The 22,354-nt window shown below is 42.9% G+C and overlaps 1 protein-coding gene across 3 annotated transcripts in view; it reads left to right on the top strand.

Annotated features, from left to right (window-relative positions):
- KIF13B (kinesin family member 13B) overlaps nucleotides 1-22,354 on the top strand; it is a 213,975-nt gene that overhangs the window by 89,429 nt on the left and 102,192 nt on the right. The window contains exons 10-11 of one of the 3 annotated variants that reach the window (XM_048845803.2): nucleotides 9,390-9,501; nucleotides 21,138-21,350. In XM_048845803.2, the coding sequence (XP_048701760.1) occupies nucleotides 9,390-9,501; nucleotides 21,138-21,350 (325 nt within the window). Of the gene's footprint in view, nucleotides 1-9,389; nucleotides 9,502-18,465; nucleotides 18,591-21,137; nucleotides 21,351-22,354 lie in introns of those variants that run through there. The other 2 variants (XM_075126334.1, XM_048845802.2) reach the window with 2 other exon arrangements.

Genomic DNA, 22,354 nt, shown 5'->3' with positions numbered 1-22,354 from the left:
CATTTGCAGCTGCAAGGAACTTGCTGAGCTTATTAGCGCTGCTGTCCCCAGTGGGGCAGGAGATCTCTCTTACAGTATAGGTAGACTGTTCAGCATCAACCTCCTCGTTGCAGCACTCGGTATCAAATCAACCTCCCATGTCCCTGAGTCATCATCTGTCTGTACCATCCAGAGGGAAGCCAGTGGTGATGGCTTCTCTCTGTTCTTCTCTGGACTTTTGGCACCAGTCTCCAGTGCCAACTGAAATGGCCCCTCCATGGTCAGGAGATGCCGATTCTTCTTTCTTGGATGTTGGCTCTCATGTCTCTCAGCCACAGTGTGTGTCTCACCGCTTCTCTCCCATACTTTACCAGCCCGGGGTCTTGCGAGATTCTGCGACTGGTGCTGGCATGGACATGTAGCCAGAAAGATATTGGAGTCCAAGGCCTTTTTTAGCCATTCTGGAACCCATGAGCATTCCTTCCTATTTACAGATCCTCTGTGTCATTCATGTTCAGTTTCCTCAAGTAGATGTGGGGAGTCATCTCATCAAGTCCAGCCTGTTCCTGAGCAGGAAAAAGGTATTCAAAGGAGGATACTGTGGAACAACTATCAGAGGGGGCCCAGCCTCAACCTGTGCTAGTTTCCTCTTCTCCACTCCCTCTTCCCCCCCCCCCCATTAAGTAGTTCCTCGGGTGTGTCCTCACCCCCTCCTGATGACTACAAGGTTCTCCAAGAGATCTTTAAAAGGTGGCCTTAGCCTTGGACATTCAAGTAGAAGAGATTAAGGAGTTTTCTCACTGCATCATTGACATTGTGGCCCCAGCAGTGCCATCTGAGTTGGCACTATCAATTGATAAGGTGATTTTAGCGTCCATCAAGACTCTGGAACATAAGAATGGCAATACTAGGTCAGACCAGTGGTCCAACTAGCCCAGTATCCTGTCTTCCGATAGTGGCCAATGCCAGGTGCTTCAGAGGGAATGAACAGAACAGGTAATCAAGTAATCCATCCACTGTCGCCCATTCCCAGCTTCTGGCAAACAGAGACTAGGGACACCATCCCTGCCCATCCTGACTAAATAGCCATTAGTGGACCTATCCTCCATGAACTTATGTAGTTCTTTTTTGAACCCTGTTATAGTCCTGGCCTTCACATCATCCTCTGGCAAAGAGTTCCACAGATTGACTGTGTGTTGTGTGAAGAAATACTTACTTTTGTTTGTTTTAAACTTACTGTCTATTAATTTCATTTGGTGGCTTCCTGATTTACTTTCTCCACACCAGTCATGATTTTAAAGACCTCTATCCCCCCTTAGTCATCTCTTTCCTATTTGAAAAGTCCCAGTCTTATTAATCTCTCCTCATATGGAAGTTGTTCCATATGCCTAATAATTTTTGTTGCCCTTTTCTGAACCTTTTCCAATTCTAATATATCTTTTTTTGAGATGGGGCAACCACATCTGCATGCAGAATTCAAGATGTGGGCATGCCATGGGTTTATATAGAGGCAATATGATATTTTCTGTCTTATTAGCTATCCCTTTCTTAATGATTGCCAACATTCTGTTAGCTTTTTGGACTGCCGCTGCACATTGAATGGATGTTTTCAGAGAACTATCCACAATGACTCCAAGATCTTTCTTTCATGGTAACAGCTAATTTAGACCCCATCATTGTGGCTGTGGCAACTCTCTCCTCATTCCATCCCACATCAAAACAAGTGGGAAGGAGCTTAGCTATTATGTTCTCTCACAAGGCTTTAAACATTTTTATTCCTACCCTGTTCTGGGATCACTCATTGTCTCGGCTGCCAAAGAGAGGGAAGTCCAGGGGCCACAGGCGGCTATCTCTAAGCCAAAGGATGCCAAAAAGCTGGACTCGATTGGTAGAAAAATTTATTCTGTGGCAAGGGTACAGCTTAGAATTGCCAACCAGCAGGTCTTATTGGGCAATATAACTTTAACATCTGAGATGTTGTCCTGAAATTTAAGGACAAGCTGTCTGAGGACACTAAACAGGAGTTCCTTTCATAGGTGGATGAAGGGAAGTTAGTGGCAAAAATGTTGCTTCAGGCTGGTTTGGATGTTACTAATTTGGCTGCTAAACCATGGCTTGTGCCACAGCCATGCTCATGGTTACAGTCTTCAGGGCTCCAGGAAGCTCAGCAGGATCATCCCTGTTTTCAGCTCAGACGGATGGTATACTTCACAGTTTAAAGGACTCCAGGGCAACTCTGAAGTCATTGGGCATGTATACTCTTGCCGCTTTGAGAAAGCACCGTTGTCCTCAGCAGTCCCACAAATACCCATTCTTACACTTCACCAGGACCTATTGAGGGAAAAAAGTAGGAATTATAGGTGCAGGCCAACTTCTTCCCCTCCAGTTCCTCCTGGTCCCTCTAGGTGCCTTGGGGGTACTAAGCAACCATTTTGATGATTGAATCGAGGATGCCAGATCACTCCCCATGATTCTAGTTTCTCCTTCCCCTTTGTTTGCAAACCATCTCTCCTATTTTTTAGTGCATGGTCCCAAATTACTTCAGATGAATGGGTCTTATGTACCATGGAAGTAGGGTACACTCTTCAGTTTGTTTCTTTCCGTATTCATATTCAGGGACTACTCTCACAAGGTGCTCGTCCTTCAGGAGGTTCAAACTGTCATCTGGGTGAGAGCCATAGAAGAGGTTTCTCAGTGTTACAGAGGAACTGGGATTTATTCCTGCTATTTTACAATACTGAAAGCAAAGGGACATCTCAGGCCAATTTTAGAACCACATCAGCTCAACAGATACCTAAAAAAGATAATTTTTTATTGTGTCACTAGCTTCCATTTCCCCCTCCCTATATCCTGGAGACTGCTATGCTACCCGCGACTTAAATGTTCCCTGTTTTCATGTGAGGATTTATCAAGACCATAGGAAGTATGTCAGATTCTTGGTAAACCAGTTCACAGTGCTGTCTTTCGGCCTGTTGGCAGCTCCCTGGATTTTCACAAAATGTATGGGACTGGTAGCTGCCTTCCTGAGAAAGTTAGGAGTATATATCTATCCCTGTCTGGACTACGGGCTTGCGAGAGGCCATTTCAAGATTCAGGTACTGTAGCTCTTGTCCAGTCACATTGTAAGGCACTGGGACTGTTGATCAACTCAGAAAAGTCTGTCCTCTCACCCGTTCAGAGGATAGAATTTATATGGGCTGTACTGGACGCGCGCGCACCAACCAAGAGTTGAATGGATATGTGCAACACGTCTCCAAGAACAGCAGTTACAGAACAGATAAGTAAGCTGCTTCTTCGAGTAGTGTCCCTATGGATGCTCCACAGTAGGTGTGCCTGCGTCCCTGCACTGTTGAACAGACAACTTTGGTAGCCATCTGTCCCACCCATGCATGCACTGCTCCTCACCTGCCAGGAATCTAGCCAGCATGTGTGAGCAATCCCTCCTTAACAGCTCCTGACAAGAGACGGAGCTTCAGCAGTCCATTCACTGATATTTAACTTCCTTTAGATTTGCTAATTTTAGCTTCCCTTGAAGCTTTTTTTCTTTACTTCATTTGTATTTTTGTTTGGCTGTGCCTAAAAAAGAAGAAAAGGTTTTCTTCTCACCAACCCTGGTGGGGGTGACACCCTCCCTCCCTCCCTCCGACAAGGGTATGCCCAGCTCCAAAAAGTGTCTCTATCCCAGTGACTGACGGACACTCACAGTGCATTCGCTGCCTGGGAGAAAAGAACATTCCACAAAAGTATGTCTTGTGCCAGCAGCTGAAAGCCCAGGTCCAGAAAAGACAGAGTTTATTCTCAAACTCCTGCTCATGGAATCAGTCTTTCAACCCCGGAGTCCCTACAGGAACTCTCATCGCAACCCCCTACGTCGAAGGGAGCTGAGCCTAGAGAGATGAGCCTCTAGGAGAAGGTCTGTGAGTCCGCGTAGTGAGCCCTGATGGAGCTGAAAACTATCTCCGGCTCCATCGGTATCATTGGTACCAATAGCACCAAACCATCTAAAACTGGTACCCAGGGCACACGTGGTACTGAATGACAGAGGAAATTGGACTGCCCAAAGACCCAATGGGCATGGGCAAAGAAACATCAGTACTGCAGGGACATGAAAAACATAGACGTTCCACCCCGGGGAAGGCTCCATGGGTACGGATATCAGCACCGGTACTGACTCCGGTGCATCTGGCATCAATAAACTTTGAGGCCAAGTCCGCATCTCCAATTCTATCGGTGCAAGCCTCTCTGCACTGACAACTACCTGCAGTACTGACGTCATCTGCACCACTGGATTTCTGGTGTGCAACAGATCTTTCGGTGTCCAACACACCTGACTCACCCCTACTCAGTATCGGGGCCCCAGTACCAAGTTTTCGCAGAGCCCTGGACTCACAGACATCTCCCTGCCATGCACTGCCTTTCTCATTGTCAGAGTCAGAAAATGAGCAAGAAAACTTGGGTTCCAGCTGCTCTTCTCACCTGCCATATGGGGTTCAATTTTACTATGAGCATCAGGCATATCATCCACCTGATCTACAGCCTCCCTGGTTTGGTCAGCCATGGTACCAACCACTGGGCCCGTACTCACCACAATGGCCACACTGGGACCCTTGGCAGGCTCAGAGACAGCAAGCCTCCCATGCCTCTAGCATGGCATATCAGCAAACAAGGAGACACCCTCCTTCTGCTGTGGTTTTGAGGGCTTCTGAACCCCAAGAACAGGCAGGAGAGGAGATTGAGGCTGAGGTGGAGGAAGAAGTCCCTCCTCAAGCCCACTTCTCATCATCGTCACCAGACAAGACGGTGATCCCCTCTGCCATCAATGGCTGATTTCACATTATTCCAGGACCTGGCACAGAGGGTGGCAGAAGCCCTACAAATACCCTTGCAGGAGATGACTGAATCTTACCACAAGCTGGTGGACATTTTGTATTCCTCCACCTCCAATTAGTGAGGCATTCCTGGACCCTGCTAAAGTCATATAGCAGAACCCTGCATCCGTCCGGCCAATATGCAAGCATGTCGACAAAAAGTATTACGTGCCAGCAAAGAACACAGAATTTCTCTCTTCCCACCCGCCTCCTAATTCCATCACTTTGGATGCAGTTAACTGTAGGGGCTGCCAGCAGCAGTTCAGATCCACCCCTTATAACCAGGACTGGAAATGTTTGGATCTGTTCTGCAGAAAGGCATATTCATCAGCCACTCTCCAGTTCTGTGTAGCAAATTACCAAGTCTTATTGGCAAAGTATGACTACCAAAACTGCACAAAATTCCAGTTCCTTTATTGAGCAACTGCCTGATTCTCGCAAAGAACAATTCAAGGCCATAGTCAATGAGGGCCAACTGTCGGCTAAAATGTCCCTCCAATCCATGCAAGATGCAGCTGACACAGGGGCACACTTGATTTCTGTGGCCATTTTGATGAGACAGGCTTTGTGGTTTTACTTGTCCGGCTTTCCTGAAGCGGTCCAAACTACGGTGGAACGACCTTGCTTTTGAAGGGACAAAGTTATTTGCTGAGAAGACTGATGCATCCCTTCACATGTTGAAGGATTCTAGGGCAACTCTTTGGTCCCTTGGGATCTATACTCCTGCCTACAAAAGAAAATACAGCCCTCAGCCACTGGTTAAGCCCAGCTCATCACAATACACATCTCCGTACTGATTACAGAGCTCTTACGAGCTGCAGAGAAAGTAGCCTAAGTTCCTCAGGCGAAAACAGTCAGGATCTCAATCAACTTCCTCTCTGTTCTCCACCTCAAAATGGCAGTTTTGACAGGTTGGTTGAGGTGCCCATAGAACATTCTGCTCACCATCTCACACTGGAAAACCCCACACATCCCTTCAGAGACCATCTTATCCCGTTCTGCAGCACCTGGGAAAAGATAACCTCTGACAAGTGGGTGTTGGAGATCATTCAGAGTAGATACGCTATCCATTTCTCCTTCCCCCCCTCCCAAACTTCCCCTTCCCTCTCCAGGAGCCCTTCTCATGAGAGTCTGCTGTGTCAGGAGGTAAGCCATCACCCCAGCGTAGGAGTCATAGAGCCTGTGCCCACACATCTAACAGGCAAAGGCTTCTACTCTTGCTACTTCCTAATTCTGAAGAAAAAGGAAGGTTGGAGACCCATACTGGACCTCGGAGTACTCAACAGATTATCAAGGTGAAGAAGTTCAAGATGGTCACCCTATCGACGATTATTCCAGTGCTAGAGAAAGGAGATTGGTTCTTGGCCCTTGACCTCCAAGATGTGTATTTCCACATTTCTATCATACCGAGTCACAGTTCTTACCACTGCCAGTACAGAATACCCTGCAGCAGAATACCTCTCATTTCCCCCCCACCTCCCCCGGGTATTATCCAAGGTCCTCTCAGTAGTGGCGGCCTATTATGCACTCAGGGCATCATGATGTATCCTTACCTGGACAGCTTCCTTCTCAGGGCATGTTCTTTCACCAAAGCCCAGCGAATCACCCAAACTACACTGAATCTGTTCCAGAATCCGGGCATACAAATTAATGCACAAAAACGGATATTAACACTGGTGCAAAGACTAGAAGTCATAGGTGCTGACCTCAACTGCATCCAAGCGAAAGCACTCCTCCCACATCACAGATTCCTCAATCTCTCCATGCTGGTAAAGACAGTATAATCCAGCCTCCAGATCTTGGCCAATCACTGCCTTCAGCTTTTCGGGCATATGGCCGTGGGCACATCAGTCATAGCTCATGCCTGACTGCATGAGATGCCTCCAAACTGATGCCTCAGTTTGGTTTACAGGCCAAATGGAGACAGCATAGACAAATTATCATCAATGCCCACCAAGGTCAAACAATTCTTTGGCTGGTGGAAAGACCTGGTGAACGTATGTATGGGAGTCCCATTTGTTCAGCCTCCCCCATTGTTACTCCTGACCACCGAAGCATTTGGATATTAGGAAAAACTTTTTCACTAGGAGGGTGGTGGAATCTCCTTCCTTTTGAGGTTTTTAAGGTCAGGATTGACAAAGCCCTGGCTTGGATGATTTAGTTGGGGATTGGTCCTGCTTTGAGCAGGGGGTTGGACAAGATGACCTCCTGACGTCCCGTCCAACCCTGATATTCTATGATTCTATGGTCCCTTATAGGATGGGGTACACATTTCAGTGATCTCATGGTGCACGGCAAATGATCTTTATCTGAGAAACACCTTCTCATCAATCTGCTCAAACTCAGAGCGGTCAGCAATGCGTGTGCTCATTTTCTCCCCCTGATCAAAGACACGCACACAAAAGTCATGACAGACAATGTGGCCTACATGTATTACATAAACCGTCAGGGAGGTGCCAGATCACACTCCCTGTGTATGGAAGCACTGAAGTTATGTAACTGGTGCATTTCCCACATGGTCTTAATATTAGCAGCCTACCTGCTGGGAATACACAACACTACAGCAGACAACCTCAGTCACAAGTTCTCACTCATCCATGAATGGGAAGTAGATTTGATGGTCCTGCATAACATATTCCAACAATGGGGGACTATGACAGTAGATCTGTTCGCTACTTATCAGAATAAGAAATGCCCTCAGTACTGCTCCAGAGCTGGGATCAGATGACACTGCTTGGGGGACACTCCTCCTCCTCCTATGGGACAAGGGTCTTCTTTACACCTTTCCCCATTTCCTCTAATTCTGAAAGTCCTGTTGAAAGTGAAAAGAGAGAAACAAGCATACTGATTGCTCCCATCTGGCCCAGGCAGATGTGGTACTCTTATGTGTTGCAGTTGCCACTATGTCCACAGATGACTCTTCCAATCACTCTGTTCCTGCTATTGCAGAACAAGGGTCGCACCCCCCATTCCAACCTGTAGATGCTGTGACTCAAAGCCTGACTCCTTCATAGTTCCATCACATAGTCATTTTTCTCTGAGGAAGTACAGGAGGTGCTGTTACACAATAGGAAAGGAGCTACTCGTTGTACCTACCTGCAAAAGTGGAAAAGATTTCAAATCTGGTGTCAACCTAAAGGTGTCATCCCGAATGCAGCCACCCTACTGATAGTCCTGGACTACCTGTTGACTCTCAAGAAATCAGGTCTCTCTATCAGCTTACTAAAGGTTCACCTAGCAGCAATTGCAACCTTCCATCAACAGGTAGAAGGATACTCTATCTTTTCTCATCCAACCACAAAGAGATTTCTCAAAGGCATAGCAAAACTCTTTCCCCAACCTAGACTTCCCACTCCTCAGTGGAATCTCAACCTAGTGTTAAAAGGACTGACTAGACCACCATTTGAACCCATGGCCACTTCTTTGTCAACTCACCTTTCAATGAAAACAGCATTCCTGATCGCCATTACCTCAGCAAGCGGGATAGGGGGGATAGCAGCCCTGGTAGCACATCCCCTCCTCAGGGTGGTGTTCTCTGACAAAATCACTCTTCGTCCACATCCAAAGTTCACTCCCAAGCTAACTTGCACGTTTCCTATAAACCTGCCTGTTCAACTTCCAACCTTCTATCCTAAACCTCTTTAGGATAATAGGGAAACCATCCTCCATATGCTTCACGTGAGGAGGCCCTTGGTCTTCTATTTGGACAGGACAAGAGCATTTAGAAAATCTCTGAGACACTTTCTCTCTGGTGCAAATAGATCAAAAGGTGTAGCGATTTCAGTTCAAGGACTCTCCAAATGGGTCTCAAACTGTATCAAGCTCTATTACCAGATGCGTAATGTAATACCCCTGTCTTCAATATGCACACACTCTACAAGATCAGTCACCTCTTCTGTCACCTTCTCCAAAGGTATCCCTATCTCAGAAATCTGCAGAGCAACTACCTGGGGATCTGCAAACACCCTTTGCAGAGCATTATGCTATCCTCATGGATTCAGCTGCAGATGCCAGATTCGATGCCTCAGTGCTGTCATCCATAATCGACTCAACTCTGAAACCCCAGCCTTCAGTAGTGGACGCTGCTCGGGAGTCACCTGCAGTGGAGCACCCATAGGGACACTACTCAAAGAAGAAGTTACTCACCTTGTGCAGTAGCAATGGTTCTTCAAGATGTGTGTCCCTGTGGGTGCTCCATGACCCACCCTCCTCCCCTCTACTTTGGAGTTCTGGTAATTGACTCTGCAGTAGAGAAGGAGCTAAGGAGGGATTTTCCACGCATACTGGCTAACCTCCTGGCAGACGAGGAACAGTGCATGCACGAGCAGGGTGGACTGCTACCAAAGTTCTCCAATCGACAGCGCAGGGATGCAGATACACCTACAGTGGAACACCCACAGGGGGACACATCTTGAAGAACCATAGTTACTACACAAGGTGAGTAACTTTTTCAATTTATTTGGGCATCCATCACATTTAAAAGGGCTTTTTGAATTATAGATCCCTTCACTTGTTCATGGGTTGGTTACTTTCTCCATGCAGGTCCCTTACAACTCTTGGGCTGGTTATTTCTGCTCTAGCAGATCAGGCTGCTGGCAAGAACAAGAACAAATTTGTTCCATATCGTGATTCTGTGCTCACTTGGTTACTTAAAGTAAGTGAACTTCTCATACATCTTTGGAGTGGGTGGCATGAGGAGAGAGAGAGAGAAGAATTTTTCCTTCGTAATGTGTAAAATATGATTATTCCACATCTAATCTTAGTTTTATATGCAGCAGTCTTATCTTTGAAGAATTAGAAGGGTATTAGCCGTTAGTGTCTCCACAGGATAAATTCTATCTCCCCTGCTTATTGGTAATAACCCTGTGATGGCCAAAAGTATAGGGCATATTTTTGAAGTGATCTAATAAATATTTCGGTCCAGCTTTTTGAGTCAACTCACTAACAGCTACACTCAGAACTCTGGGGCTAATTTAACATGGGCCATCTCCTTATGACCTAAGTTTACCCAACGTCATGGGTGACATGATTAACTTCAGAGATTTTGGATAAGATGTTTAGCCCTTTGCGTCAACTAGGCAGGAGTGTATTCACAAAACATATTCCAGTCTGCAGTCCAGTTGCAGTCATATTCTCATGCTCATGTGAAATGAGCAGTTATGGAGTCAGTTTCTGTACTGCAAATAATTCTGATTTGAAGGTTACTGTTGCAAAAAGAAACTGGATCTAGGAGGACTTCAAATGAAGCTCATTGACATCTAAATGATTTTGTTTTGCTCCTGCTGCCTCCTTTTTATATATAGTGGTTATAAAAGGATGGTAAGCTGCAGTTAACCAAGAAGAGAGAAGTTTGGGCAGTGACTGTGTATTTTCACTTAAGGAAGATCCTGTTTTCTCCTGGTCTTTGAATATGCTACTTTTAGAGCAAAAGTATGTGTGGTTGCTTTCATATCTAAAGCCAAAGAGGCAATTGCTTTCCTTATAGTGAGATGGCTTTTCCTTCCATTGGTACAGATTGAGTGACTGACAGGCAGATTGGCTAGGTTTTAAAGTAATTGCATTATAGAGGTGCAGACCCAATAGGGCATCAGTATCCCATAATGTTTAATTTTTTTTTTTCTGTTTTTCCACATCAAAATTGTGAAGTTCAAAATGTTTCTATCAGACTTAGTTATGAATCTTGGCAAGTTGGTATCTCTTCCTTCCTTACCTTTGTCCTATGCTTCCTTGCTATCAAGAGGCAATTATGATATTTATTGGTATAAAGAAATAAGCTGGAAAAGAAACAGATTTCTTCAGACCCACAAACGTTTATGTTGGCTCTATTACCTGATGATTGCTAAAGCTAGATCCTTTTGTAGACTGCACCCAGCCTAACCACCCGCACATAATCCCTAGGTGATCTCTTTAAACATAATGTGATATGAATTCTCCATTCCCATAGTTTATTTGCAAGTGTTAATAAATAAATAAATAAAAAGTGAACAGTAAGATATAGAGGTATTTAAAATGTTTAAACTTTTTCCTATAATGAAATTTGGAAAAAAACAAACAGAACACACACCTCCCCCGGCCCTCAATAGTTGACCTTCATTGCAGTTCATTGCCTCTTAGGCTAGATACAGTAGTGAAATAAAAGATCAACTGATATAGCCTCTTAGCACTATGAGACTTGATTTTCCAAGTGGTTACCTTTAACAAACCTTCCCACAATATTGTTTTGTAATAGTTAACATTGGGAAATTCAGTTAACAAGTTAACCTTGTAGATACTAAGATTTTAAACATCACATACTACAGTGATGAAGCTGTATAAAAGCTTCAATAGAATAGCAGAAGTGATAATTTTATTTTTCTTATATAGTAAATCTTTTTTTCATAATGCTGCCACACATAACACTTCCTATCTATGCTAAAATATAGCCTTGCCTTTATATTCACTGTCTTGAAGTTTGTTGAAACAAATGTACTTCGCTTCTCTGCAATGTTGTAATCAGCTATGCTTGGTTTGTTTCAGTTTACTGCAGTAGTGAGACCTATACATGTGTAACTGAATCTGAGGAAGCAGAAATGGAAAGCTTTTCAGAGGCTTTCCCATGTTGTTAGAATTAGTTATGCTGATCCTTTTCTAAACATAATCCAGCAAATAGGTTGAGATTCATGTTTAGCACCTGCCCGATACATTATAGCAAAGATGGCAATCGCATGCGTAGTAAGGGCTGAAGCTCAGAAACAGAAATAGACTTTTGTTATGCCTTCCTCCAAGCAGCTCATTTCCTTTGTCCTGTTCATGTTCAGCCAGGTTAAAATCCTAACAAAGGCTTAATTTCAAAAACAGGCTTATTTAAGTGAAACTCAAGGGTGAAATTTTTAACTAATACCTAGTGAAAAAGATAATTTGATTGCATTTTAAAGAAAGGTCAAACTAAAAATTCATCAATTAAAGATGTCCAAGCTTGTTTTTAAAGTCTGAGCATTTGGGGATTGTTATTGTACAATGTGCCACTCCTTTTCAATGTGGTGCAGGAGAGAGAATGTATTCTAGGATACTAGGGAATAATCTATATTTTAGAACAGTGGTTTTCAACCTATTTTCATTTGCGGACCCCTAAAACATTTTGAATGGAGGTGTAGATCCCTTTGGAAATCTTAGACATAGTCTGTGGACCACAGGTTGAAAGCCACTGTTTTAGACCAAATTTTAATAACCATTGACATAATCAAGACTTTGTATTGCAAGATGGGCCATCTATTAGCTTTACTGATGTATGTTGCTTCTATCCCCTTTCCATCTATTTTCCTGTCCTGGTCTTTTTATCTTAGATTCTAAACTCTTCAGAGCAGGGACCATGCTCTTTTATCTTTGGAAAGCACCTTGTCCATTGTGGGCACTACTGGAAACAAACTTTAATAACCATGCCAGTTGCAGCTTCTGGGTTCTGTACCCTGTTGTGTGACCTTGGGCAAGTCCATTCAGTATTTCTGTTCCCATCTTCCCCATTGTAAAACAGGTATAACAACAATTATTTATGTCACAGGAATGTTGTGAATCTCCAAACCCAGCTCAGAATCTGGCCCTTCAGGTTTATAACTTACTTGAAGATCCTTGGATGACAGATACTAGGGGCACAATTCTGTTCACATTGAAGCCATTAGGAGCAGCACCAGAATCATAGAATATCAGGGTTGGAAGGGACCTCAGGAGGTCATCTAGTCCAACCCCCTGCTCAAAGCAGGACCAATCCCCAACTAAATGCAAGTGGTTATTATTTTTGACCAAGTTCTCAATCTTCTTACCAACTTATCAGGCTTCTGATGTATTTTATCAATTATACATTCTCTTTATTCTGCCTTCTGTGTGGGTGTTCTGCAGTTTGAGGCACATTAAAAAGAAAAAATATAGAAAAAATGTAGGAACTGAGAACAGTGATCGCCTCGTAAACTATTTTCTTGTTCTAGGTGTTGGTTAGGAAAGTAATGTCTAAATTTCACATTCCAATAGTGTTCTCACAATAATTTTAGTGCCAACACATAGTTGGCTGGTTTTAGTCTTTTTTTCTTAGTTATTTCCATTCTGTTCTTGTCTCTGACATACTAAGCCCCCCACCCGTTGCAAATTTACTCTTTTTCATTATGAGAGTCTAGCTTAGTCTCCATTCACCCTTCCCACTGTGCAATAAAGGAACCAGTGCCGTTGCACAACAGAGAATTATATATAAAATAAATTGGATGCCCTGGAGCTGGGCCTGAACAGTCAACACAGTAATGGAGGGACCATTAAAAAATTAATAATGGATAGGTTATGAACCATGGTGGCGTATCACTAATAGCATGCCCAGCCTCCTATGGAGAAGAGTTCCAATTTAGCGGTTTTATTGTAAGCTCTGCTTTGAAGCTAATTGATGCAATGGAAGTTCTCAAAGTGTAAACTATGAACATTTTCTGTGGATTCTAAAAAGTGCCTGATTTTGGACATACTGTCTATACAAACCTGGGATCGTTTGCCAATTGCTTCACATTTTTGAAAGTATTTCGGAGAGGAGAAAAAGTCCCTGGCTCAAGAAAAAACACCACATTGAAGAGGGCAAGTTCACACTGGATCCCATATAGTCTTCAATGGCTGCGATGTGAGTACATTGCTATTTTATTTGGAGTGGGCCCTGCAAGACAGTTATTTGCAGACATGTAGGGATGGGACTATATTATGCAGGCAAAGAGTATATTCCCATAAGCCAATGGTATTTATTCTGTGAATTTAAACATGTTGAGGATTGTTATGGAAAGCTTCAATGCGTTCTCCTGAATGAAATGATTAGACAAATAGTTTTAATGATGCCCAGTGGCAATCTTTGACCTACATTTAATGGATTATTTAAGATTAGAGCTCGTTGGAAATTTTCCATTAGAATGATTTTCTGATAGGAAAATAAAGTTTCCACAAAATTGAAATTGACCATGGGAAAATTAAAATGAAATATTTCATTTCAGATCAGTTCCACCCAAATTGAATATTTAGTTTTTTTAACAGATCCAAAATATTAGATTTCTGACCAGTTCAAGAGAACATTAGACTGCATTTCTCTATCAGGGCATTGCCTTATGGGAATTGTAGTTCAGGCCCCCATTCTATTGTATGGGCCTGGCTTTTGAAGGACATCATCTCCTGTTTAAGTGTACAGTGCTCACTTTGTATTTATTTTTTATTACAAATATTTGCACTGTAAAAAACAAAAGAAATAGTATTTTTCAATTCACCTAATACAAGTACTGTAGTGCAATCTCTTTTTCATGAAAGTTGAACTTGCAAATGTAGAATTATGTACAAAAATAACTGCATTCAAAAACAAAGCAATGTAAAACTTTAGAGCCTACAAGTCCACTCAGTCCTACTTCTTGTTTAGCCAATCGCTCAGAAAAACAAGTTTGGTTGCAATTTGCAGGAAATAATGCTGCCTGCTTCTTGTTTACAATGTCACCTGAAAGGGAGAACAGGCTTTTGCATGGCACTGTTGTAACCAGTGTCACAAGATATTTATGTGCCAAATGCGCTAAAGATTCATATGTCCCTTCATGCTTCAGCCACCATTCCAGAGGACATGTGTCCATGCTGATGATAATGATCCAAAGCAGAGCGGACCGACGTATGTTCATTTTCATCATCTGAGTCAGATGCCACCAGCAGAAGGTTGATTTTCTTTTTTGGTCATTCAGGTTCTGTAGTTTCTGCATCGGAGTGTTGCTCTTTTAAGATTTCTGAAAGCATGCTCCACACCTCGTCCCTCAGATTTTGGAAGGCACTTCAGATTCTTAAACCTTGGGTCGAGTGCTGTAGCTATTTTTAGAAATCTCACATTGGTACCTTCTTTGCGTTTTGTCAAATCTGCTGTGAAAAGTGTTCTTAAAACAAACATGTGCTGGGTCATCATTCAAGACAGCTATAACATGAAATATGTGGCAGAATGCAAGTAAAACAGAACAGGAGACATACAATTCTCCCCCAAGGAGTTCAGTCACAAGTTTAATTAACACATTATTTTTTTAACGAGCATCATTAGCATGGAAGTATGTCCTCTGGAATGGTGGCCGAAGCATGAAGGGGCATATGAATGTTTAGCATATCTGGCACATAAATACCTTGCAGCTCTGGCTACAGAAGTACCATACGAATGCCTGCTCTCACTTCCAGGTGACATTGTAAATAAGAAGCAGGCAGCAGGATCTCCCGTAAATGTAAACAAACTTGTTTGTCTTAGCAATTGGCTGAACAAGAAGTAGGACTGAATGGACTTGTAGGCTCTAAAGTTTTACATAGTCTTGTTTTTGAGTGCAGTTATGTAACAACAACAAAAATCTACATTTGTAAGTTATGCTTTCACAATAAAGAGATTGCACTACAGTACTTGCATGAGGTGAATTGAAAAATACTATTTTTTATAATTTTTGCAGTACAAATATTTGTAATAAAAAATAAAAAGTGATCACTGTACACATTCTATTCTGTGTTGTAATAGAAATCAAAATGTTTGAAAATGTAGAAAAAAATCCAAAAAATTTAATTTCAATTGGTATTCTATTGTTTAACAGTGCGATTAATCACGATTAAATTTTTTAATTGTGATTAACTCAAAAAAATTACTCATGAGTTAACTGCGATTTATCGACAGCCCTAGATAAAACCTCTGTAGAGATTCATCACCTTCAGCCCTTCAGTGAAGATGAATTGAGTTCACAATAAACAAACTTATATCTCCAGTGATCCTTGAGTAAAATCCAGGAAGATCTATTTCTAACTTTAAAAATCAAGCAGAAAAATATGTAAATAAATCTTTCATAACCTCTGTATAAATCTCAATGAAAAAAAAGACAAGACACATTTTAAAAAAAAAACTTTGCTAGTCACCTTTCAAAACAGATGGCCTGATTTTCAGAATTATTGAGCAAATCACTAAAGTCAGTGGAAACTAGAGGTGCTCTGTGCGTTCAGAAACTAGACCACAAAATTCTATCTCCAAAGAATGTGTTGGAAGCCGAATTCTTAATAAAGTAAAGGTGAAGAAGCGCAGAATTTTTTTTCTGCTTTCTTGAGTGAGATGCCATATATATATATATATATATATATTTTTTTTTTTTTTTTAAAGTGATTTCTGAGGACAACATAAAGCTTGGGGCTAAAGTCTGATAGTAAAAGATTCTGATTAGATGGCTCGGTTAAACCTATTACATAAAGCGACAAAATGGTTAGTAATGACCAAACCTACATATTTAAATAATTATGTGAAATAATTAGCATGATGGTGAACGTAAACCACTGCTAATTAGCTGTATGGCCAGAAATAGAGCTGAGCGAAAAATTGTATTTTTGTCTTGCTGAACCAAAAAAAAATTTGTTTTGGGTTAAAGAAAACAGGACCAGAACTGAACGTTTTTTCTGTGTTTCACTTTTCAGATGTTTCACCTTTTATTTAAAAATAACAACATTTCAAAATGAAACACCGTTTTAAATGAAAAGTTGAAACATTTCATTTCAAAATGGCCAAAATGAACCATTTAAACTTCAATTCTCCCCACCCCATAATTTTTGGCCAAAACTATTTGCTGAATTTGACCCAAATTATTATTATTATTATTTTTTGGTGCAGAAAAAAGCATTTTTTTCAAGGCTAATTTACTATTTGCTGAAAATTTTTTGCCCAGTTCTAGCCTGCAGCTATAAAATAAACTCATTTGAAATATGATTTCACTGCAGAGGTAACTCTTACTTGGATGCTGCCCCTTAACACACCCCTTCTATCCATGCACGGAAATCTCTCACCTGAGTTTGGTACTTTAAACCTGGGCTAGTTGGTGTGGCTGGGGCTATGAGTTAGAGCTCGGGTGTAGCTTTTACTCTGATTGGTAGCTCACTCACTTCGCAGTGAGGACACAGGCTAAATCACTCAAGTGCTGATAATCCTCCAGTGGCTTCCTATGTTACGCGGGGTTCTTTCAACCCAAAGCTATTGGTAACTTTTACTTTGTGAGAGGTGGTGTCAGGAAATAAATCGGGGGAGACACGACCTTCCGACTGATAGATGGCTGGCACAAACAGGACAATACAAGAGTGCTTTCACTTAAAGCTAAACTTTACTTAGTCTCAAGCACTTACACATGTCCGCAACAGGTTACTAAAACACCCCCAACCCTTGATAATTACCAAAGCTGAGTGTGGGTCTCGAGTGGCACAGAGGCAGCCCATCTGCCAGTGGGGAACACAAGATGCATCCAGAGGGAGAGTCCAGTCCAGAAGAGTCCCACCACCTCAAACTTTCCCCCCTTATTTATACATTAGTAATAGAATGACATGTCCCTTAAAGAAAACTTGTTAAGCAAGCAGTTCCAATGGTCAAGCAAGAGGCTTCCTTCTGATTATTGATTAACCAGGGGTGGGTTTTTCCCAGAGTTTGCAGCCTTGAGACCCCAATAGACATTCCTGGGGCACATCCTGCTCTTCTAAGATGCCTGTATCAGCAACTTCAACACAATCCTTATCAGGAAGGACGCGGGGTCAAGCTGTGATTTCTGTGGCACTCAGAACCCCCTCCCTTCCTGCCTTGGTCAGGCTGAGTTTGCTACATGGCCACTTCACGGCCTGCTGGCTTGGCTGCTTTTAGCAATAAGCCATAATGGTTTCAGGCACTTTACTGGTTTGCTGACATATCCCTGTATACCTACGGTTCCCCAGTGTGCCCAGAAAGGGCAGAGAAATTCTCCCACAAGTCACTGGAAAGTAGTCAGAGTGGCTCAGCTTACTTCAGTACAAAAAACCATAGAATATATTCCCTGAAGTCCTAGCACAGAGGTGGGCAAACTGTGGCAGCCCGCTGGACCGTCCTGCCCACCCCTTGAGCTCCTGGCTGGGGAGGCTGGCCCCCGGCCCCTCCCCTGCTGTTCCTCCTACCCCGCAGCCTCAGCTTGCCGTGCCACCAGTGCTCTGGGCGGCGGGGCTCTGAACTCCTCCCAGGCAGTGCAGTGGCGTGGCTGGCTCCGGCCGGGCGGTGTGTCTCCCAGTCCTGCTGCTCTGAGCGGTATGGTAAGAGGGTGGGGAGCAGGGGAGTTGGATAAGGGGCAGGAGGTCCCGGGGGGGCAGTCAGGGAGCAGTTGGATGGGGTGGGGCTTCTGGGGGGGGCGGTTGGGGGAGATTGGGGGGGTTGTCAGGGGGCAGGGGTGTAGATAGGGGTCGGGGCAGTCAGGGGACAGGGAGATGGGGGGATTGGATAGGGGGTGGGGTCCTGAGGGGGCAGTTAGGTGTGGGGAGGGGTCCCAGGAGGGGCAGTCAGGGGACAAGGAGCAGGGGGGGTTGGATGGGTCAGGGGTTCTGAAGGGGGCGGGAAGTGGAAGGGGGCGGATAGGGGGCAGGGGCCTGGCTGTTTGGAGAGGCACAGGATGGGCAGGGATGGTGTCCCTAGCCTCTGTTTGCCAGAAGCTGGGAATGAGCGACGGGATGGATCCCTTGATGATTAGCTGTTCTTTTCATTCCCTTTGGGGCACCTGGGATTGGCCACTGTCGGAAGACAGGATACTGGGGTAGATGGACCTTTGGTCTGACCCAGTTTGGCCATTCTTATGTCCTTCGCCTTGTTCAGCCAATCCCGAAGACAAGTTTGTTTACATTGATGGGAGATAAGGCTGCCTGCTTCTTATTTACAGTGTCACCTGAAAGTGAGAGCAGGCGTTTGTGTGGCACTGTTGTAGCCAGCGTTGCAAGGTATTTACGGTTCAGTTATGCTAAACATTCGTATGCCCTTCATGCTTCGACTTGTCGGCGCTAAAGTTTTACACTGTTTTGGTTTTGAGTGCAGTTATGTAAAAAATTCTACATTTGTAAATTGCACTTTCGTGGTAGAGCGTTTACTACCGTACTTGTTTGAGGTGAATGAAGTTAAATTGATATTCTATTATTGTTTAACAGTGCGGTTAAAACTGATTAATTGTGACTATTTTTTTTTAATCTCGCGCTTAATTGGAATTATTTTCTTTAATCCTTAACAGCCCTAATTAAAAACTGTTTATAAGTCAGTTTCAGATGTAACCACCTTTTCAATTACTGTGACTTAAAATATTAGTCTTCTGTGAATACTGAAGTGGATAATATTGCACTAGCTAAGGAGGGGATGGACAATCTGATTTAGTGAATCGTGTTCATATGTAATGTGTGTAGTAAACTGGAAGAAAGCCTGAGCAGTTAAAACCAGCAAAATGGCCACTGAATCCTCAAAACCATTTAATTTAATAACTGGCCCATAAACTGATTGTAGGTGGTGTGATATTACATGTAACTTAGTGCTGCACCTGCCATGTTGGTTACATTTGCACGAAGGCAGGGATTGTCAACCTGAGGATCAAGACCACCTTGTCCTTCCCATCTTGCAGGGTAAGAGAGGAGCCCCAATATGTAAAAAGGGTCACAGTATGGAATACATGAAGAACTACTGCATTAAAAGACTTTTCCCCTTTGGCTCAGAGAATATGGATACATGACCTCAATAACGGTAGCTCCTAGATGGGGTTATCTTTATGGCACCTTTTAAAGTGATATCCACTTTTTGAGGAACGCCTTCATTTTTCTTTTGTGGCATGATTTTCCTTTTTGGAAGATCTATTCCTGTTGTGTTAAACAGTTTAGATTCCATTCTGAGTGTAGCAAATTCAAGCTACAACTTGCTGTATTTAAAACAAAAATACCCAAAAACTTATAAACCTTTGTATGACAAATTGGTCAAGTACAATATCTTTGATCTGTTTTTTTTTTTGTTTTTAAACAGATAGCATCAAGCTATTTACCTTCTAGGACAAATATTTTGTTTGGTATTTGTACAAATCATTCTGTATTGAACAAGCATTTATTATTAGCCCGGTCTCCAATTTGCTGATTAAAATGATGCACAGTAATATACTGTTTTCTTTCTGGTGTAACTTTTGTTGCAAATGTGTTATAGCTGTCTGCTTCTGCACCCTATGTGGGCTCATCATAGACGTGCTTGTTAGAGAAGGACACCCCACCAATGAGTTTAACTAGAACACAGAGCTAAGGTCAGGAAAGCCGACACAAGAATGTATAAATTACATCATCCCCTGCCTGTTGCATCATATCCATTGACTCAAAGATTAATTCCTGTGGATGGCAGGAGATGCAACTGCTGGTTTGCTTCACTGGACTTCTCCCGGTGGTAGGAAGCAGCTTTAGACATTAGAACAGTTTTGAAAAACAGTTCTTGCTATATTGGCTTATGCTTCATTTAGAGCTGGGTTGCATTAGTCTCTTATGAGCTCTCTTCCCTTTCTCTCTCCCCAAAAATGGAGTTATAGCCATTTTGTGCCACTGCAACATGTTTCCTGCCTCAAGGGACCTCTACCAGAGCTTGCTGATTTAAACAACTACTGAATGTAACCTACAAAATACATAGATTGAGTGAGGTCCTACATTTCTGTCTTAAATAGTCCCTGACAATCATCCCTGGCATGTACTTGCTGATGTGAGGTTGCCAGATACTTTAGAATTACTTTTTTTAAATCTACACTCAGTATTTGTGAAAGTTGCCAGATTATTTGAGAACATGAAATGGTAGACGGGTCTCACTAAAACAATAAAAGCCCCTCAGATGAGTGGAGGCCACTGATACCCTGAGATGAACTTGACAGCTCTGAAGATTAGTCTTCTGTATCAATCATAGAACAAATACAGCATAGGGAACAACAATGCAACGTTCCCTCACCCTTGGTCAGGAGGGACTACATCTAGGGAGAAGACAGTAGTTTAGCCTCCATGATACAGTCCTTGGTCAATCTGTTTAGATGGACAACGATGCTGTCAGCAATTACAGGCCTGACTTTTTAGAACCCTCAATCAGATTGGCTTAATCTACCTGAAAGATGGGGTGTCTCTCTCCCTCCTGCCCTCTCTTGTTTCACTCTTCAACACTGAAACTCTGGACCAGTGATGAAGGCTCATGATTGCAGGAAAGAGAACCTTCTCAAGTGGCTTCTTTTCCTGGAGGAGGCACTCAGATATTATAGAGATAGGTACCAATAGAAGACCTAAGGAGGCCATCAACCCAGTATACATAGGCCACCCAATAGCCTTCAGATGCAAACAGCTTTTAGTTACTACCTACATGGACTGGATTTGAACTGGTGGGCTTGGGGTGAAAAGCTCTCTCATTACCAGTCCCCTCCTTTATTCTTCAGTGCTCTTTTTTTAAAAACAAATGAACAAAAAACCCTGCCTTAATTTCTTTCCTTTGCTCTCCTGCAGGACAGCCTTGGTGGTAATAGCAAGACTGCCATGGTGGCAACAGTCAGCCCAGCAGCAGATAACTATGATGAGACCCTTTCCACATTGAGATATGCAGACCGGGCCAAGAACATAGTTAACCATGCCGTGGTGAATGAAGACCCCAATGCCCGCATCATCCGAGAACTCCGAGAGGAGGTGGAGAAGCTCAGAGAACAGCTCACCAAAGCAGAGGTACAATATACTAGCTGTTCACAGCTCCTTTGTGTGTCCTACTTCATGCTGCTGCAATCCTATGAAGACACTTGTTGGATATTTTGACTGGGCTTGAAGATAAACATCAGTAAGGCAATATTAGACGGTATCTATGGGGAAAATCAACATCAACTTTCTTCACCTCAGCTTTCTTCCTCTCCCCGTTTTTCTCTTATCCATATGAGGCTGCTGAGTGTTGACTAGTGGGGGTGGTAATGTGAGAGGCAAGCTTCCCTTGGAATGTTTCATTGAGTGGTCACATTGTAGTGTCCAAGCTTAGGCAGAGATCAAGGAGGGAGAAAGACATACAGATGGAACACGGGACACAGACATTTGAAAGTCTGTGCTTGCTATTGGGAGGGCTTTATCTAACTGCCCAGGAATACAGCAGAATTACAACACTTTCTTCAAGATGTAAATATATTCACGTCTTCTGTTTACCTTACAACTTTCAAAATCATTTAACAATATTTATTATGAATATATCCCCTATTTCAGGTATTGAAGACAAGATACTTGTGATTTATTTGTGCCTCAAACTGAATGGAAGCATGCAGGAGCATGATCTAATGGTTAGAGAACAAGGCTAGGAGTCAGGGTAGTTTTGGGTTCTCTTCCCAGAACCGCTAAAGAAGGTGCTGTGATTATGGCCCCGGCCAAGTTATTTAATCTGTGTCTGTTTCTCATTCTGGAAAATTGGGATACTACTACTTCCATCAGAGGAGTGTTATGAGGCTCAATGGCTGAGATTTTCAAAAGTGTTTGATTTTTTTTTTCATGTTTTAGTTTTGGGTTTAGTGCACAAATAATGGAAGCCAGCTCTCTAAAACAATGTAATATAAGTGATCATTCCTTTCCTGTGTGTTAAATCCTACCCCCACCATCATCTCAATGGAATTGACATAAAATACAAAAATGGTACACCGCTTATAGCTAAAAGTCTGCACTGTAAAGATCATAAGCTGTATTTGTAGCCTCTCTTC

The sequence above is a fragment of the Caretta caretta genome, chromosome 3 (assembly GCF_965140235.1).
Source record: "Caretta caretta isolate rCarCar2 chromosome 3, rCarCar1.hap1, whole genome shotgun sequence".
NCBI classification, from domain to species: domain Eukaryota; kingdom Metazoa; phylum Chordata; order Testudines; family Cheloniidae; genus Caretta; species Caretta caretta.
The sequence above is the reverse complement of the archived record's forward strand: the minus strand, read 5'-3'. Positions and strand labels throughout refer to the sequence as shown.